The sequence below is a fragment of the Bubalus bubalis genome, chromosome 17 (assembly GCF_019923935.1).
Source record: "Bubalus bubalis isolate 160015118507 breed Murrah chromosome 17, NDDB_SH_1, whole genome shotgun sequence".
NCBI lineage: Eukaryota > Metazoa > Chordata > Mammalia > Artiodactyla > Bovidae > Bubalus > Bubalus bubalis.
This window is the reverse complement of record NC_059173.1, coordinates 37,248,117-37,267,496: the sequence shown is the minus strand read 5'-3', so window position 1 is coordinate 37,267,496 and position 19,380 is coordinate 37,248,117. Positions and strand designations below refer to the sequence as shown.

The following is a 19,380-nucleotide window of genomic DNA, read 5'->3' as shown; positions in this document are numbered from 1 at the left end:
TTTACATGGGTCCATGTAAAGCCATCCACTTAAATGCAACTATAGAGAAACCAGTAGTTTCTGTATGTGATTTATAGGAGGATGATGATAATTTACAAGCATTATAGAAGTATATGTTATTTATTCCTCATAAAAAACTAATGAATGAAGTCCTGCTAGCTCCATTTGAGGAAGAAGAGGCACAAGTGGAGTACATTTTTTGCCAGACATCATCAGCTGGTGAGAATACAAATCAGTTTAAACCAGAAAATCAGTTTCATTATAAAACAAAAATAATCTCTGAGGAAAAAAGGAAGCTTGAAGATCCTGTAGAATTTTCTTAGTTAACTTTAGAAACTAAAGATTGTTTTCCACATACCCTGTAATGAAGGTTCTTGTGGTTCTTGAACATGAATGGATTTAAAGTCAAGCTGCATTCTTGGTAGTGCAAAGATTGTCTCTGTTTCATGATTGTAGCTGGAACCTCCTCTAAATCCGCTGAGCAAACTAGAATTCTTCACTGTTGTGCTATTCTCAGTGTTATTAGCATCAACATTACGAAGCAGGTTTAGCTCTACAAGCATAATAATAAAGACAGTAAGAATCAAATTAATAGGCATGGGTAAGCATATAGCTGTCATGACATTGGTATACAGAACTTTTATCATTTCAAAAGATGGAAAATGAAGACTTTTTAAAAAAGAGGCATATTAAAGCTTTGGCTTTGAGACTGGTTATATACCTATATAGGTACAAATATGTGTGCTGTGCTCAGTCACATGTCATGTGCTCAGTCGGTCGTATGTGTCTGACTCTTTGTGACTATAGCCCACCAGGCTCCTCTGTCCATGAAATTTTCCAGGCAAGAATACTGGAATGGGGTGCCATTTCCTACTCCAGGGGGATCTTCCTGACCCAGGGATTGCACCTGAGTCTCTGGTATCTCCTGCACTGGCAGGCAGATTCTTTACCACTAGCGCCACCTGGGAAGCCCCCAGATATAAATATGGACACATGTATTTATATATATATCCATACACAATGGACTTCCTTAGTGGCTTAGACTGTAAAGACTGCGCCTGTCAATATTCTCAATACTGAAGCTGTTATAACATGGTTTTGGATAAATCCAATACATTTTGATTTTTGTTTCTTTGAATATTACTCTCAATTGAAATCATATCTGAATTTAAGAGCTTTATTAAGCTCAAAGTTTTTCATAGGTTAAATAATTCTCTCTTATAAGGTATGATTAAATACAACCCCGATCTTGGGACTAGGTATAAGTCCTGAGTTTCCCCAACATATGTGTTATGTTGCTATATGTTGTATATGTGCTATATATGCCAACAGAGTTGTCATAAAAATTAGCATTTTCTAGTTACACAGGTAGCAGTTCAGTATGCTAACAGCCCCTCCATTGTATCCCAGTTCAAAAGAACTCCTTCCCCCAAAGTCTCTTATTGAGAAGGTAGAATAATCAATATATGCAGAATTTTCTAATTTACTTCCTTATCCTCCTTTGTTCTCGGAACATTTTTTAACAGTCTTTGATCCCTAGGTTTGCCAATGCATAGTAACTATTTTCCATGAGGCCCAAGCCATGTTCTTTTCCACTCTGAAAGGAAGTCATTTTTAAGCAAAACATTCAAGTCTTAACATGTCTCAGTTTAGTCAGCTTTTCAGTACAGATGAAATGATTGATACAAAGCAGTACTCTAAACTGTAACAGAAAAACAACCACAGAATAAGAATTTTCATGACTGCATTACTGCGAGACCCGTGAATCTAATCAAATGAAAAATTCATCAAAAGCACTCTTTATTAAACTTACGACTTCACTGGAATACTAATATTTAGTTTCATTTTATTCCAGCCATCTGAACTTTGTGTTATTCTGTTATTTAGTTGTTTTTTTTATTTTATTTTATTTTTAAACTTTACAATATCATATTGGTTTTCCCAAACCTCCAATTGTGAACATCAGTATAAAAATATATTTTCAAATTATAATAAACAATTTCACTTATGTAAACCAATTTTATTTTGAATGTTTTCAGTTACATTGAAAATAATTTTAGTCCATGAGATGTGGCACTGCTAGGGTGTTGACTCATGTAGTAATATTGCTACTTATGGTGCTAGAATAAAATGAAGCTTGTTGAAAGAAATGGAAATGCTCTCTCCACTTTAATTAATGCTCCCTCCACTTAACTTAAATTCTAAACACAGACAACAGAACCAAAAATAGAGAATACAAAACAGATCTTTCCAAGGAATCAAACTTTTAACCTTCATTCCTTGTGGCCGTAACATAATTGAACCATTCTTTCACACTTGCTACTCCATGGGGTGGATTTTCATGGCGACGCCTGGTTATCTTGGTTATTGTTGCCATAGGACTTTCCAAAGCACCACACGGTTTGGTAACCATGGTATTGTGGCCCAGATGAAAATCCAGTGTTTGTACAATATATGTAGAGTGATCATTAGAGCCTAGAGGGGGGAACAAGTTTCTTAATGTAACAAACTATATTTTAGATGGAAGAAGAGTTGTGGCCCTAGAGCAATAGTTTCAGCTAGTTAAGTCATACATAGAGAAGGTGTAAAAACAGGGAGTACATTAAGCGAGAAAAAAAATAAAATTCTTTTTCTTTTAGTTATAACTGGATTTATCCCAAGAAGATGAAGAACATCAACCACTTATTTCCTTCATCATTAAGATATCAGAGAGTAGAAAATTAAAGCTAAAAGAAACTGTTAATAGAGGTAGAAGTACAGCTTTGTCCATAAAAGTTTTGTAAAATAGTCCTGACTGGCAGTTAGTTTCCTTACACTACCACTGTGTGTTGTCTTCTCTTCATGTTTCTCTAAGAAATATTTACAATAACTATGACTTAACTATGACCAGCCATGGCAGCAGAAATTTAATTGCCTAAGTAAAAAACAGAATAAGATGGTAAATTCAGAAACAAGCCCTTTAACATGTGCCAGTCTTTATAGATACTGACTCATTGGCAGTAAACTCCTTAACATGTCAGGTACATAATAATAGAGATGGATTTCAGAAGTATCATAAGAAAACAGACAAATGATACGGGAAAAGAAAACTACTTTGTCGTATATAATCACATAAGAAGATGGGTAAAAGTGAAAGCTGAAAATGGAAGTTTACCATCTTCCCATATTTTCTGAGCTTCAGTCCAAAAAGCAATATTTGGTTCCTCTAAATGAAAAAGGGCCCAGGATTTTGAACGGAAATTTGGGCCATGAAAACAAGCTAGTGTCATATGATTTCCATGTAAGCTCATTGATCCTCCAAACTGCATTCCATCTTCAGGTAACGGAATCTGAAATAAGGATATGTGGCATCCTGACACCACCTTCAATACTCCTGGCCAATGTCGATGATGAGCTGCATCGAGCACTGCAAGAAAACAAAGAACCATTTATCCCAAAGTATCTCATGAACATCCTGAGTGCTGGGTAGGAAGACAGCACATGGCTACTTTCTACAACTAAAGTGACTCAGATAAGGGATAAAACAGTTCAGTCCCTGGTTAATAGTAAGCAGAAGCTAATAAGAATACAGTCTTGGAAAAGATGCTGTGTAAAGATGGATAGAACTAAGGAAAGTAACAATCTTATAATAATAATTACAACTAATGCTTCTATAATAATGATTTATAAAGTGCCTGCATGAAATTTTATCCAATTCTCACAGTAACTTTATAAACGAGGTGTGTCATCTAGAGAAAACACCTAGTTTACAGAAGAGGGGCTAAGTAAACCAGTGATCAGAAGACCTAGATATCAAAGGCAGATGCCTGATTTTAAGTACTTAAAAAAAAATCTTTTATAACCTTGCTACTCAAAAGTGAGGTCTGAGAACCAGCAGCATCAGCATCACTTGGGAGCTTGTTAGAAATTCACTCTTATGTCTATCCATATTTACTGTATCAGAATCTGCATTTTAATAAGATCTCCGGGTGTTTCAGATGCACATTAAAGTTCAAGGAGAGCTAATCAGATACTAAGTTGAACACTGAACAACATGGGGGTTGATATACAGGGACACTGAACCTCCACAAAGTCAAAAATCCATGTATTACTTAAAGTTGGCCCTCCATATCCACACTTCCATCAGGATTCAACCAGGCATAGATCATGTAGTACCACAGTACTCACGGCTATTAAGAACCTGTGTGTGGGCCTGCAGAGTTCACACATGTCTCACTGTACAGTCCGTATCTGTATTACCCACTTTCCCCAGTGATATCCTTCTGGCTGTTTTCTATAGTTCTCATTCTGGATCCACCCAAAGATCATGCATTGTATGCAGTTTGCATATCTCTTTAGTTTCCTTTAATCTAAGACAACTCCTTAAGCCTGTTTGTTTGTTGCCCGTGACAAAGGTTTTTGGAAAAGTCCAGGCCAGACATTTTGGGGAACATCCATCTGTTAGTTTATGTCTGATACCAATTCCAGTTTAAAGGTAATGAAGGGACTTGGAGAACAAGATAAATGAAACCATAAAAAGACAACTGAAAGACTGAGAAAGTAGGATATTCTGCAGGATAATTAGCCAAGTCTCTTAGCAAGTCAAGTCACTAAAAAAGGGACTAAATTCAGTAGAATTTAAAAAGAGTAAAGAAACATAACCATTTTTAACCTGTGGTCTCGAATTGGATATACTGGTTTGGATAACCCAGTTGTAAAGATAATTTAAGGTCAGTTGTCAACTGCGATGAGGTGGCTAGAGGCGATAATTAATGTAATGTAAAGTTCGAGATTGTTGACTGGAAAAGGTTAAAAAACAATATGAATAATATTCTGGTAAACTATATATATATATATATATATATATATATATATGTGCATGTATACATGTGTGTGTGTATGTGTGCACACACATGCGTGCCTAGAAAAGTATCTGAGAGTATATACTCTATATAAAGTAATCGCAGTCATGATTTCTGGGCAGAATGTGAGGTTTTTATTTTTTGCTTGGATATGTACATTCTTCCCCAATGCACATTGTTTCCCAATGCACATGTACTGCTCCTGTGATAAAAATCATTAAAAGTTGTCCTACTACAGCCTACTTTTCACTTTTAACTCTATCAATCTAGTTAAAGCCACCACTGTCTTTTGCCTGGACTCTCAGAATATCCTCCTTACAATGGTATTAAAAGTATAAGTGTGTAGTAATAGCAGTTATTGTATTAATAGTGATACTACAGTGATTTCCTTACTTTCTTTCTTAACCACCTCAGTCTGTTCCCCACACAGAAGCCAGAGTGATGCTTTAAAAAGGATTATTTTTGTAAGAAGTAAATCAAATAGTATCACATCTGTTCAGAATTCTTCAGTAGCTCCCCAACATATTAAAAATCTTATCTGCAGCTTCTCTGAATTCATGTTAAGTATTTTCCTGCTTGCTCACTCTGTTTCACCACAGTGGGCCACCTCAATGATCATCAAACAAGCAAGTTTCCTCCCAACTGTAGTGGCTCTGCACCTTCTCATAGCCCACTTTGCCTAGAACTCTTCTTCCAAGATCTTAGCCTAGCTCTTTCATTTTAGAAAAGGTTTCCTTTACCACCCTTTCTAAAATATTTATCCTCACAGACTATCATTTTCTATATTCTTGCCCTGCTTTGTTCTTTTTCTCTGCATTTCTCTCTACCTGAAATTATCTTACACAGTTAGTTAGTTGTGGTCTGTCTCTCCCATTAAAATTTAATGGAGAATAGGAACTTTTTCCACTAGTAGATCCCCTATGCCTAAAACAGTGCTTAAGAACATGGTTGATACATAATATTTGAATTACTGACTGAAAATAATAAACTGTGTAACATGACACAGCCAGTAAATCCAAATTCAGACATTCTGATTCCATAGCCCATGCTCTGAACCAGAACATGGTATTATCATAATTAGTATTCAAGAGCATGAAGTATAATGAAATGTATTAAACAATCAAATGAATATGAGTAATGTAATAGGAAATACAATGTAAGTTATTCAGAATCAAAATATAATCATTAGTTGTAACTTGTAATTATGTAAAAAGTATTAATTTGTAATATACTGATGTAGTTTGTAATAATGGTATGATTATAGATGGTTTGTGGCAGGGGAGATAATGAATGAATGTCTTTCCAAATGATGGCTTCTAATTCCATTGGTGGGTAGGACATGAATACTTTGCTGAGTGAGTAGGATAAAGAGCATATGGACCCCTTTGTAAGTATGGTATTTAAATGTTTTAAATTAAAATTGTAACACATAGTGAAAGATAAAGTATATATAAAGTCTTAGTTTTCTAACTCTTACATTGTTCTTGTGAACTTTTCTCTAGGTTATTAGTCATTGTCTTAGGTGGAAGATAAGGAACTGGTCCCCAGGTAGACAGAGCTCGTTTGCTGGTGTCAAACTGCTGAGTGAAAAATTCCTGGAGCTTCATTCCTATTTTTATCAGGTCTGGTGTAGTTGATCTTGATATCATTACTTGGAAAATATCCCACTTCAGATCTCCATGGACAAAAATTTCACTAGAGCATAAAACAGAGTCTTTATCATATATCTTATAGAAAACAGTTTAAAAGCACCCAAAAAAGTCTCTTCCCCACCAGCTTTTCATTCATATTAATTGTATGACAGAAAAATCATGTAATTGCAGGAAAAATGGTTTGAGTCTTTTCACTGAATGATAGAAAATATGTTAAAAGCAGTCATGTAAAGTACTGAAAAAGTAATATTTCACTAAATACCTTTTATCAGTCATGCTTGAATCCAGTGTGTTATACAGATTTACTTTCCATTCATCCTGAAGCTTGAGGTCAGCATTACTGAAGATACCCATGAGAATACTTGAGCCCATGTAATCCACACGAGCTTCAGTAGAACCCATAGTAATCTGAATTTTGTGACTGGGTTGCTGGTTTGGATGTTCAGAAATATGAGCTAAAATAGAAACAATAATTACTTTTCACAGAAATGCCTAATAAAAACTCATCAAAATCGGTTTTCAAATGCTTTTCTCAATATATTTTTCAGCTGTAAAATTTCAACGTACCAACCATCTCCAAAGCATTTACATCTATAGTGCCTCCAACTACTCCTCCTTTAGAATCTAACTGTGATCTTCCCAGACCAACAGACATGCTTATTTCTCGATCTCGATTACTTCCTACTGACAGGCGGCCTTGGCTCTTCAAACCACTAGTTGTCCAGCTATCAAAAAGAAAAAGGCTTATTAAATAGACATATGGCTTCCAATGTCATGAATTAAAACAGGAGTTGTATGATTAAAAAAAAATTGGACAATGAAACAATACATTTCTTATAAAAACTATGGTAAACATTTGAATATTAACATTAATAATGAAGCTTTATTCTTAGCTAGAAAATTATGCTACTTTCCTTATTTTCTTTTTAGAACACATATTTCATGCTGTTTCTATGTTATAGTATCTTTAGGATTAAACCATTTTCAGGGTAAAGCAATTTATAATTTATCTATTTACTGTCTTAAACATTTCAGCATTTGAAAAAGGTTTTGTATTGCTTTACAACAATTAGAAACATTATATATGATGATTAGATATATTTTCTTTGTATCTTTGTATCTGAATAGCTTACGTTGTATTTCCCATTACATTACTCATATTCATTTGAACGTTTAATTGCTTCAAGTTGATAGCAAACACGACAAGTGTTTCCCATGGGGTCCCTTGTTGGCTTGCTGCTTTGTTTGATTTGTTAAAAGGAGTTGATGTTTTTGAAAGTGAATCTAAAAATAGAAAATAAAATGTACATTTATTTATATAGATGTTCAGCCAATTACAAAGCAAAGACCACTCTTATCACTATAATCCAAAGAGTAAAATTATGATATTTTTGTGTTAAACCTAACATTTACTAGCTGTCACACTTTTTCAATATCAAGTACCTATTACAACACTGTAGGTGTGTTTTACTTCTAACAATAAGTACCATATGGAGCACGCTAACACTATGCTCATTTCTTTCTCTCTATCCCTTTTCAAAGCAACTAGCCGTCCAGCTGTCTCATCTGCTAGCAAATACTGTCAAGTGTGTGTATGTGTGTGTTGTTCCATTTGGGACTCCTACCCCCACCCCACATCTTCTGTAAAAACCTGTAATCTCTTTGTGCAGTTGGGGCAAAAATCTGGGAGTAACCAATTAAGATTTTTATATTAGGAGCTCTAGAGGGCTAACAAAAGAACAGTGTTACCTCTTCGGGGAACTGAAGAATCAGACACACTTCTTGACCTTATGGAGGCTGGGGATTTTAGGCTCTGTGCTGCTGTCCCTGGTGACATGGTGCTGTTCGTCATATGCTCATTGAACACATTAGGTGACTGAGGCATGTGGGTGAAGGAGGCTGACTGACTAGGCTGCTCCCAGGTCCTGCAGTAAGCTTTTCTTGATGATTCGGGAGAAAGGTGTTGGCTTACACCTTCAATGGAATCAGGTGTCCCTGGGCCAGATGCTAAAAGGAAAGTAGATAACAAAAACAAAATTAACAGGAAAATATCTCCATGCTATAAAACATTCATCACTCCACCACTTCTAATCACATTTTGTATTTCTTCAAGTTCTCTGAAAACTGTACAATGTCCAGTTTGCACAATTCCAGCATGTTATTTAATTCTCACAGAAAATATATGAGAAGGGTAGGACAGGCACTCTGTCCCATATTACAGTTGAGGGAATAGACCTAGAATCCAAATTTCTAATATTTTCTACTGTATAATGCTATCTCTTTACTTTCACTTACACAATGTACTACTACAGCAATATCTATGTTGAAGAGAAAAAAATATGGTAGCATGTCCCCAATATTTTCTATTTTCCATGTTTAACCATGATTAAGTTGGTTAAATTATTTATGCATTTCCAGATTTTACAGAGATTACAGGGTAACCACAGAACAAAATAATCCCCGAAAGAGCAAGCATTTTGTGACCTCCAATGCTAGTCCATTCCCAGTGGTTACTAGCACATTAAAGGGGCTCCACTGACATTTGTTGAATAAGTGAAAGAACTGCAGAGTAGTTTACCAAGTAAGACAAAGTTTGTGTTATCAATCATGAATCTTATTATTATTGTAATCAAAATTAAAAGCAGCCTAAGTATAATCTATAATTACATAAACAAGCTTACTTGGCAAATTAATAGTTTGGTCTCCAAGAAATAGGCGTCTTGCAATACTCCTCCTATACCAGGCTCTTGGAAATGCCAGAATTTCACTGAGGCGGCGCATATCATATTTAAAGGAAGCAGACCCTATATCACAAACAGCTGATACATCAATGAAATTTGTTAGAACATATTTCCAAAACCTTTAATATTTTCACATGGTAGATATAATATTACACAACTGAATTATAATTCTGTTACAATTCTTGAAATGCCAAAATGAGGTATATAGTATGATCAGTAAGTGATAATGTGTTCCTTTCGCAGCTGATAAAAATAGCACATTCTAGCACCATTAGTTCCATTTCCATTTTTGAGGTGAGAGCAAACTGGAATTCTGTTACCACTTTATCATGAAATTCTCACACAGGATCTAAGGTCAGTGTTATAGACAGCTTCCAGCTTTAACACAGGGCCCATCTCAGATATGGAAAATGAATCATCAGGATTAGCTAGAATACAGACTTCTTCAAAAGCAGCTGCAAACCAAGTAACTGTATGGCAGAAGTTAGTATTTTGTGAGTGAAAGTCGCTCAGTCGTGTCTGACTCTGCGACCCCATGGACTGTACATTTCATGGAATTCTCCAGGCCAGAATACTGGAGTGGGTAGCCTTTCCCTTTCCAGGGGATCTTCCTAATCCAGGGATCGAACCCAGGTCTCCTGCCTTGCAGGTGGACTCTTTACCAGCTAAGCAGCGAATTGTCAGTCTCAAAGTGTTCTGATGGCTGACTTGGGGTTTTTGCTCTGCTACTTCTGCTTCAGGTGCTCCTCCAGTCCTCCATCAGAGCTTCTGTTGCATTCACATGTCAGTGTCCCTTAAACCTGAACTTTCCATTTCAGCCTGAGCCCATATCCACACAGCCCAATAGCCAATTGCCTATCAGATCCCTCTACCTCAGTGTCATATAAGTATTTCCTTCTTTATTTTCTAAAGGCAGTGACCTCAATGCCCCTTGAGCTACCTAAGCTAAAAGCCTGAGGCATTGTTGCCTCCTCTATTGCTGCTCATACAACTTGTCCTTAAGCTTGTGGATTTTCATATTTATCTTGAAACCATTCTCTCTCCTCTTTTTTTACTGTCACAATTCAGGCCCTCATCCCCTATTGCTTAGTCTACTTCAACAGTGTCCCCAAGCATCGTTCCACTCTACCATCTCTTACCATTCTCCTATCAGCTCTCTTCCTAAAACATCAATCTTAAGGATCATTCCTTTTTTAAAAAACATAGATTTTATAATGCATGTATAATTTTGGTTGTTCTTTTTTGTGGCAAGAATACTTAACATGAAATCTACCCTCTTAACAGATTTTTCAGTGTACACAACAGTATTGCTATCTTTAAGGACAGTGTTGTCATACAGTTCTTAAAAACTGCTAATGGCTTCTCCTTGCCCAAAGGATCAGAACCCCATTTTTTAGCATGGTAGGAGTCCCCCCACCCCACAGTCATGTCCTGGGCTATTTTATCAGCTTTACCTCTAGTCAAGTCCTCCCTGTCTCTGAACCCATCTACTTTGTACAACTAACTCAGTGTTCAGTTACACCTATGCTTTAACTCAGTGAATCAAAGTATGATCCAAAAGCATACTTTCTGATGCTCTGACCATTAAATACCATGTTGCCATAGCCAAGAATATTCCTACATAATTTTAAAGACTGGCCCCAACATCATATCCTTTGTGAAACCTTCTCTGATCTCTTATATAAAACAGAATTTGTTTCCTCCTCTTTAAGTAAACTTCCATTATAGGATTTGTCACACTGCACTGTAATTTGTCTACTCATAAGACCTTGCCTGGACTTCCCTGGTGGCTCAGACGGTACAGCGTCTGTCTACAATGCGGGAGACCCAGGTTCGATCCCTGGGTTGGGAAGATCCCCTGGAGAAGGAAATGGTAATCCACTCCAGGACTATTGCCTGGAAAATCCCATGGACAGAGGAGCCTGGTAGGCTACAGTCCATGGGGTCGCAAAGAGTCAGACACGACTGAGCGACTTCACTTCATTTCACTTCATGACCTTGCTTTATTCATGTGGGCATCTTCAAGTACCTAGCAGAGTGCCTGGCACAAGTTCTCTGTAAAATACAGGCTCAATTACATGTTTGCTGAATGACCAAACATATATTGTGTTGAGTGGATTAAGTGTACTTACCTATACTTGTTGGATTAATAATTTTTAAAGTTTTCACTCACTTAGTACTCTGAATTCTTCAAAATGTTCTACTCAGTTTTAAATACTCAAATCACAGTGTACAGAAAGTGAGTAAGTCATTTGTCCATCATATATAACTAGTTAGCTTTATAATAAAGCTAGTGATACACAGGTACACAACTCAAGATCTTACGATACCAAGTAAAAATTTTTCAACACCCATTCTTCCTTAGTGTTTTAAGATTTTACAATTAAAAAATCAAAAAATAAGTCAGAAGTTATACCAACTCATGGTAGAGAAGTGAAGAAGCAGTTTTTAGCAACTTAAATAGGCATATTTTGGCCCTTGGGTGATATTTCCATGTATGTATCTAGAAATCCTATTTCTAACACTGATATCTTACTGGACTGAGATAGTACTTGGCTAGAAGTTATTCTTCTCCTTTAAATCAGCTTATCACTAAATGCTTAACATTATTAAATTATTTAATATTTAAACACTTAAAAGGAGGCCCTTATTTAATGCTGGGAAAACAATATTTCAATTAAAAAATATAAAATTGAATACCAGATATATTTATTAGTGTAGTATCCATTTTGCTTGCAGACTTGCTTACAGACTGACTTTCAAAAAATGAGGCACCTCCAGAACGCCTTATCCGAGACAAACTCACTTTTACAAACTCAAGATTTATACTGAGTGAGTCTTTTCGACCAGTGACTGAAGTGGGTTCTTCATCTACATTCCCTTAAAAAAAAATATATGTGAAAACACACACACACACACACACACAAATCCCCAACAACTAGTTACATGAAGTTATTCAATAGGCTATAATATGCTATTAATTAAAATCACTTAAATGAGGTTAAAATTTAAGCAGAATGACCTAATGAACATTAGACATTCCTAACAATAATAGGTTCAAGTCCATAACCATAACGATGATTTTTACATCTCAACAAAAACTAGCACTGACGTGGAGTGTGTCTATTATTTGTCTAAATAAGTTAATAACATTCACTAATACCAACATCCTATGTATTTTTAGTGGTAAATCTGTACTTTAAAATGGCAGTGGAATTTAAGTTCACTAAATAGTCATATTAAAGAGTATCACTTTAAATTAACAAATGTGATGATGTACACAATTTAAAATTTTAACTACTGACAGAATATAATTTTTTATACAAATAGCAATTTGATGAAACATTTAAACACAGCATAAGTAACCTCATATCTGAAGAGATTACACAGTGTATATCACTTATAAAATATTTTGAATTTTAAAATCTTATATGATTTACCTACATTACTTATTTCATATTTCTGTTTATTTAATGTAGAGACAGGATAGATATTATCAAGAAGAAAAAGTTTCTGATCTCATTTTATATCCATTATTAAAGATAACATCATTTTTAAAAAGATGAAAGCTTGAAAAGATGTGATAAATTTGAAAAAGAGGCAAACATGCTAAGTATACCTAATCCTCCTGATCCGGGTGTAAGGCCAGAAACAGTGGTTTTTTGTTTCCCTGCTCCATATGGATGAAATACATAAAGGGAAAAGTCAGACATGCATGCAGTGAAGCTCAGCCCAGAGGAACTGCTGCTGGAACTGGTCAGATCTGACTGACTACTACTATGTCGACTTCTGCCAAGAGGGCTGCCTAATCCTGATGAACCTATAGGGAACACAAGAAACCCAAAATAGAATAAGACACAGAAAGTACTAAAAAAAACTGTCTTAATATAGTCTCAAAAACCAAACATGATTTGAAAATAAAATGGAAATAGTCAAACATTAACTAATCAGTAGATTTAAATCCTTAACATGAGGGTTTAGATGTATTTTCCAATTAATATACTGTATAAACCAGGGTTGGATATTCTGTTCATTGTTGAAATAATTATTTATACATATGACTGGCCAACTCCAAGGTTTCCTGTTTAATTTCTCCTTTGTTCTTACTAGAAGCAGGCGGTTGGAAGAGGTACAAAATAGCTGAGTCTTAAGCAGTGGAGGAGAATGAACTGTAAAAAATCCAAATCATACAACTGGAGTCCACATTTCCACAGAAACAGTGGAAACAGAGCAAAGTACACAAATGGAGAAAGTTAAAGGTCTCTCTCTTAGAAATCAAGAAGACCTTATTGGCAACATTCAACATGAGTGGAACAGGCTAATTTCAAAGAGTTGCCAAACTCTTTCCTACTTTATAGACTTTATACTGTATACCTGGAGTGTTTTATTCCCCCAACTGTCTATGTGGCTAACTCATACTTACCACCTTCATGTTTGCACTGAAAATACACTTGTTTGCTTATTATCTATTTCTCCAAATTCAATTTAAGTTTCACATTAGCAAGGAATATGCTTGTTAGCTAAGTTCACTACAGTATATCCAGCCCTTAGCACTGATCCAGAACTCAGTCAAGTTCATCGAGATCCTTTCAAAGAATGGATATTGTCATAATCTACATTTTTTATACATTTATTCTCATCATCATTCCTTCCTGCATGTTTTATTATGGTAACATAAGGGGTGCTACTTCACTTTTTCATTTTCTAAAAGAAATGTGGGCATAAAAATAGCTGCTCATTTTATATTCCTTTCATTATATATTCCTACATTATATATTCCTAGCATAGTGCATATATACTGCTATAATAATGTGTTAATTTATGACATTTTGATATTAAGAAAAAAGTGTATATTCCAATATCTGCTTTAGGGGTAGAACTGTTAAACTGTCTTATTATTAGTTCTCTTATCAGTTCTTTTACATTTTCATTCATTCTGTTTTTTTTTTTTTTTTAAATATCCCCAAAAATCTTTATTACTTGCATTTGTGATCTCCAGATGATTTTTAGGGCAGAAGTGACACTGAGTGAAAAATGACTATCTCATCAGGAAATCATCAGTTCTACTTTAATACCTAAACCTTTCATGAAACAGACATTTGAGTTAAGTAACAAAATTTTACCACTAAAAATTTTTTATACATATACACACAATTTGATATACTTTTAATTCAGTGTGATAAGAAATCCTTGCAAGTTAAGACTACAGCTCTTACTTACCATTTGCAACACTGATCACTCATAAAGTAAAAATACAGCCTAAAATAAAACATTCAAAAGTATTTGAACACATTATCATTCACACTTCACAGTAGATGGAATATGCACATGAGTGGACAACAAAACGCTATGCAACTGCCATTCCTTGGGTATAATGAAATACACTCAAAACTTTGATCCACTATAGATTTTTTCTATAAATACCCTAATTCTCAAATATTCTCCTTTTCCAAATGTATTTATTTGGAAATGTTTATTAATTACTATTAAAATAGTACTTGGCTTTTTATGCTAATTGAATAAAAGAACGTTTCCACACCTGGTACTCCAGTTTTGCTCGAGGAGGTTTTTGTTCCACTTGGAGGAGCACTACCTCCAGGGGATAAGGTTTCTGCAGGATACGCAGCCCCTAAAGTCTCCAGTTCCCCTCGGTTTGAAGAAAACACCAAATCCAGGGATGGCAGCTTTAGCATGCATTCTACTCTTGACACTGGTAAACAGCTAAACTTGATCTGTGAGGGCTGAAAAGTACAGAAAGACAAAGAAAGAAAAGTTTCTAGGAACTAAGTGATTAAAAATTTTTCTGTTGGACTCCAGAAATTACATTCAGTTTCCACCTCAGTCTACATATTTCAAATTTATTATTTTGAATTTAATGCCCTACCTTTTTCTTTTTTTTTTTTTTTTTTTTTTTTTTTTTTATTTTTTTTTTTTAATTTTATTTTATTTTTAAACTTTACATAACTGTATTAGATTTGCCAAATATCAAAATGAATCCGCCACAGGTGCCCTACCTTTTTCAAACAGACACATGATACATTAAGCAAAATGCATCAACAAAATTGTATCACTTTAAAACTAAATATTTGAGGAATTCTAAACAGTAAATATGTAGACATTTAGATAATTCAGAATATTAAATATGTTCATGTCCATGTTGTTCATAATCAAGTATTTTAAAGGAAGTAATTTCTTTATGCTGAAATTTTAAAAGGCTATTATTGCATTTATAACAGAAGTTTTACAAACTCTCAAGGCCTCACTTATTACATGTTTTCATCAGATCTTCAAAAAAACTAGTGCAAAACTCCAGAAGATCAGACTGAAATTCTTTTGGCCAAATTGCTTTTGTAGAAATTTATCTGAAGAGATGATCATTAGTGTTTCTTTTATTCTTGACACTGATCATAAAGTTTTAATTGTATACCTGTGGCGGATTCATTTTGATATTTGGCAAAACTAATACAATTATGTAAAATTTAAAAATAAAATAAAATTAAAAAAAAAAGTTTTAATTGAAGGTAAACTAAACCTTGAAGTTTGGATACAAGTTAAATCCTCCTTAATAAACAGACTCAGTTGGATGCTAATATACCTGATTTCACTGTGCTTTGTAGATGTTGAGTGTTTTTTTTCTTTTTATAAAATGATAGTTTTTGGCAACCCTTCCTTGAGCAAGTCTAATGGTACAGTTTTTCTAAGCATTCTTTTTTACTTAAGGTAGGTATTGTTTTATTTTAGATATAATACTAGTACATACTTAATAGAATATAGGATAGTGTAAACAATTTTATATGCACTGGGAAATTAAAAAAAAATGTAACTTGCTTCACTTCAGCATTTGCTTTATTACAGTGGTGGTCTGGAACCACAGTATCAGAGGGGTAGCCTATACTTCTACAGGCCTGAAACAGGACTGAATTTTAGAATAAAATTATTAAATACATAACTATATAACCCTTCAGATCAGATCAGATCAGTCGCTCAGTCGTGTCCGACTCTTTGTGACCCCATGAATCGCAGCACGCCAGGCCTCCCTGTCCATCACCAATTCCTGGAGTTCACTCAGACTCACGTCCATCGAGTCAGTGATGCCATCCAGCCATCTCATCCTCTGTGGTCCCCTTCTCCTCTTGCCCCCAATCCCTCCCAGTATCAGAGTCTTTTCCAATGAGTCAACTCTTCGCATGAGGTGGCCAAAGTACTGGAGTTTCAGCTTTAGCATCATTCCTTCCAAAGAAATCCCAGGGCTGATCTCCTTCAGAATGAACTGGTTGGATCTCCTTGTAGTCCAAGGGACTCTCAAGTCTTCTCCAACACCACAGTTCAAAAGCATCAATTCTTCGGCGCTCAGCCTTCTTCACAGTCCAACTCTCACATCCATACATGACCACAGGAAAAACCATAGCCTTGACTAGACGAACCTTTGTTGGCAAAGTAATGTCTCTGCTTTTGAATATGCTATCTAGGTTGGTCATAACTTTCCTTCCAAGGAGTAAGCCTCTTTTAATTTCATGGCTGCAGTCACCATATAACCCTTAGAAGAATCTAAAAAAGGTACTATTGTGACTTTATATCTCAATTTCACTTTATGTCTGCCCACAAATAACCATAATGACAAGAAATACAGATGCCATGATATAATTTTAAAAAGGTATAATGTGCTAAAAAAAAAAAGGGTTTTAACTTACATATTTTTACTTTTGCCACAAAAGAATGAGATCTCAATTCTGAATACTCAAAGATATGAACTTCCTCAGCAGACAAATAAATAACACATAAAATTGTACATATACTTCCCAGAGGTTCAGGCAACCTCTAGGCCACGATAAACGTACTAAAGGTCCATGAACCTTAAGAAAACTTTAAAAGGAATTAATATTGTATATGTTCAAATAAACTTAAAAAAACATATTCTTCTTTAAAATAAAAAGGAATAGATGAAGTATATTACCTGAACTCGTACATAAACCACAACATCTACAGGGAAGGAAGAGTAAGCAGATGTTGAAGATGATACTAGTGATGTTGTTGATTCTTCCATAGGATCTGGTATTTCAAAATGTCCCATATCTTCATCTTGAGAGCTGACAGCTGTTAAAATATTTAAAGTTTTAGTATTAGGGTAAAGGCAAACTGTTTATTAAAAGATCTTTTTCTTTTTTGCTAGTACTGAGATCAGGGGTATGAATGCACAGAAACATTGGCTTCTGTAGCCCATTATTCATTACATCTTTCCCTATTCAAACCTCTTACTCATTCCTTCAAACTCTTGATTCCCACTGCTGTACCAAACAACATACAAAGAAAACAGTAATTTTGCCATTGTCCTCAAGGAGTGTTTCCAGTCCAAGAGTCACTCTAATACAGGATCTGTTGTTGTTAGGGAGAAGGCAATGGCACCCCACTCCAGTACTGTTGTCCGGAAAATCTCATGGATGGAGGAGCCTGGTGGGCTGCAGTCCATGGGGTCGCTAAGAGTCAGACACGACTGAGTGACTTCACTTTCACTTTCCACTTTCATGTATTGGAGAAGGAAATGGCAACCCACTCCAGTGTTCTTGCCTGGAGAATCCCATGGACAGAGAAGCCTGGTAGGCTGCAGTCCATGGGGTCGCACAGAGTCGGACATGACTGAAGTGACTTGGCAGCAGTTGTTGTTTAGTTGTTAAGTCATGTCCAACTTTTGTGAATGTGTGGGCTGCAGCCTGCCAGGTTCCACTATCCATGGGATTTCCCACGAAAGAATACTGTAGTGGGTTGCCATTTCCTTCTTCAAACACAGGACTAAGGATGTTAATTTTGTCATTAAGTAGCTGTAGCCATGGAGGAATCATAAACCCCACCAAGACTAGATGGTCTCTCAAGTTCTTTTTCTGTTCTATAATTTCTTTATCATTGAATGTATTATACGGTAATATATAAAAGCATTACAAAATCCTTCTAGTAATAGGACCGCAAAATACATGTGATGGGCAATTAGGTATTTAAGAGGACACTCACTTGTATAGTTCCTTTCAATTGGTGTAATTGGGATAGTTTCCAGAGCCTTTTCCAGAAAGTCTAACAGGCAGGGACTGATTACCATTTCTTCTGGCAATGACTGAAGTGCTACCCAGGCATATAACTTGGCTGTTTTTACTCCTCCACTTCCTTTTCCTTTGGCTAGAACATGTATAGATGTGAGATGAATTTAATAGTTTCCAGAAAACATAATCTTGTGAGAAATTAGAATTATATGAGTTTAATCAGGTGAAGCACCTTGTACTTAAAACCACACAAGAATGCAATAAAAATAGGTTGATAGAAATCTTATTGTTAGAATACAGAGATGATCAGTGATGTATATAAATACAACAGTTACTCCTACTTGCTCTAGGTCACAAATTTTGGTTCAGTTTTTCAAATTTATATTTTGCTAACTCTTTCATTAGTATTTTAGCATTTAGCCTCTCATTTAGTATTATTTGTCAACTTAAGAAGATATAGAGAACTCTGACTAATGATAATTTGTGGCAAGTGAGGAAAAACATCAGTTTTTACATTTTCTTAGGTTCTTGCTGTTCTTACCTGGTAAATATTTACATGCCTCCTTACATGGGCATGTAAGGAGGCATGTATATACTGCATCTCTCCTTCCTTCTACCTGACTAAATATTTCCATGTCAACAGAATGATATAACAGCTAAGATTTAGATAACTTTGGCTTAGGTTTCCAAGTCTATCATGTATTAGTTTGTAAACCTAGGAAAGAAATTCAACTTTTATGAGCTTTAACTTTCTTCATATATAAAATGGGGATAATAATACCTGCCCTGTACTTAATGGACATAGATATGTCTTGTCAATTTAAAAGTGATATAAAAATATTAGGCATTATCCTGATTACTGGCTACTTTGAAAAATTTATGTCAAGTTCCATCTCTCAAAGCTTTTTCTTGTCCAACCCAATATTCCCATTTTGGAAATTCTATTATATATATAAGGTATTATTCATGTGGTATAGTAGCCAGATTCCAAAATAACTTCCAATGGTCCTTTCCTCCTGGTACTAATGCTCTTGTGTAGTTCCCTCCCACACTGAATACGGGTCACCTATATGATCAATAAGATATGTGGAAATGATGGTATGTGACTTCTAAGACT

At 35.2% G+C, this 19,380-nt stretch overlaps 1 protein-coding gene across 11 annotated transcripts in view; it reads right to left on the bottom strand.

Annotated features, from left to right (window-relative positions):
- The window catches only part of KIAA1109 (KIAA1109 ortholog), a 206,838-nt gene that overhangs the window by 11,340 nt on the left and 176,118 nt on the right, over positions 1-19,380 (bottom strand). For all 11 annotated transcript variants that reach the window (XM_025268008.3, XM_025268017.3, XM_025268015.3 and 8 more), the window contains 14 exons: positions 18,238-18,399; positions 17,189-17,328; positions 14,774-14,975; positions 12,854-13,054; positions 11,935-12,114; positions 9,175-9,312; positions 8,243-8,500; positions 7,627-7,777; positions 7,061-7,218; positions 6,756-6,948; positions 6,319-6,536; positions 3,155-3,406; positions 2,272-2,475; positions 359-553 (listed from right to left, as the gene is read on the bottom strand). In XM_025268008.3, coding sequence (XP_025123793.2) covers positions 359-553; positions 2,272-2,475; positions 3,155-3,406; positions 6,319-6,536; positions 6,756-6,948; positions 7,061-7,218; positions 7,627-7,777; positions 8,243-8,500; positions 9,175-9,312; positions 11,935-12,114; positions 12,854-13,054; positions 14,774-14,975; positions 17,189-17,328; positions 18,238-18,399 — 2,652 coding nt within the window. The remainder of the gene's footprint in view (positions 1-358; positions 554-2,271; positions 2,476-3,154; positions 3,407-6,318; positions 6,537-6,755; positions 6,949-7,060; positions 7,219-7,626; positions 7,778-8,242; positions 8,501-9,174; positions 9,313-11,934; positions 12,115-12,853; positions 13,055-14,773; positions 14,976-17,188; positions 17,329-18,237; positions 18,400-19,380) is intronic.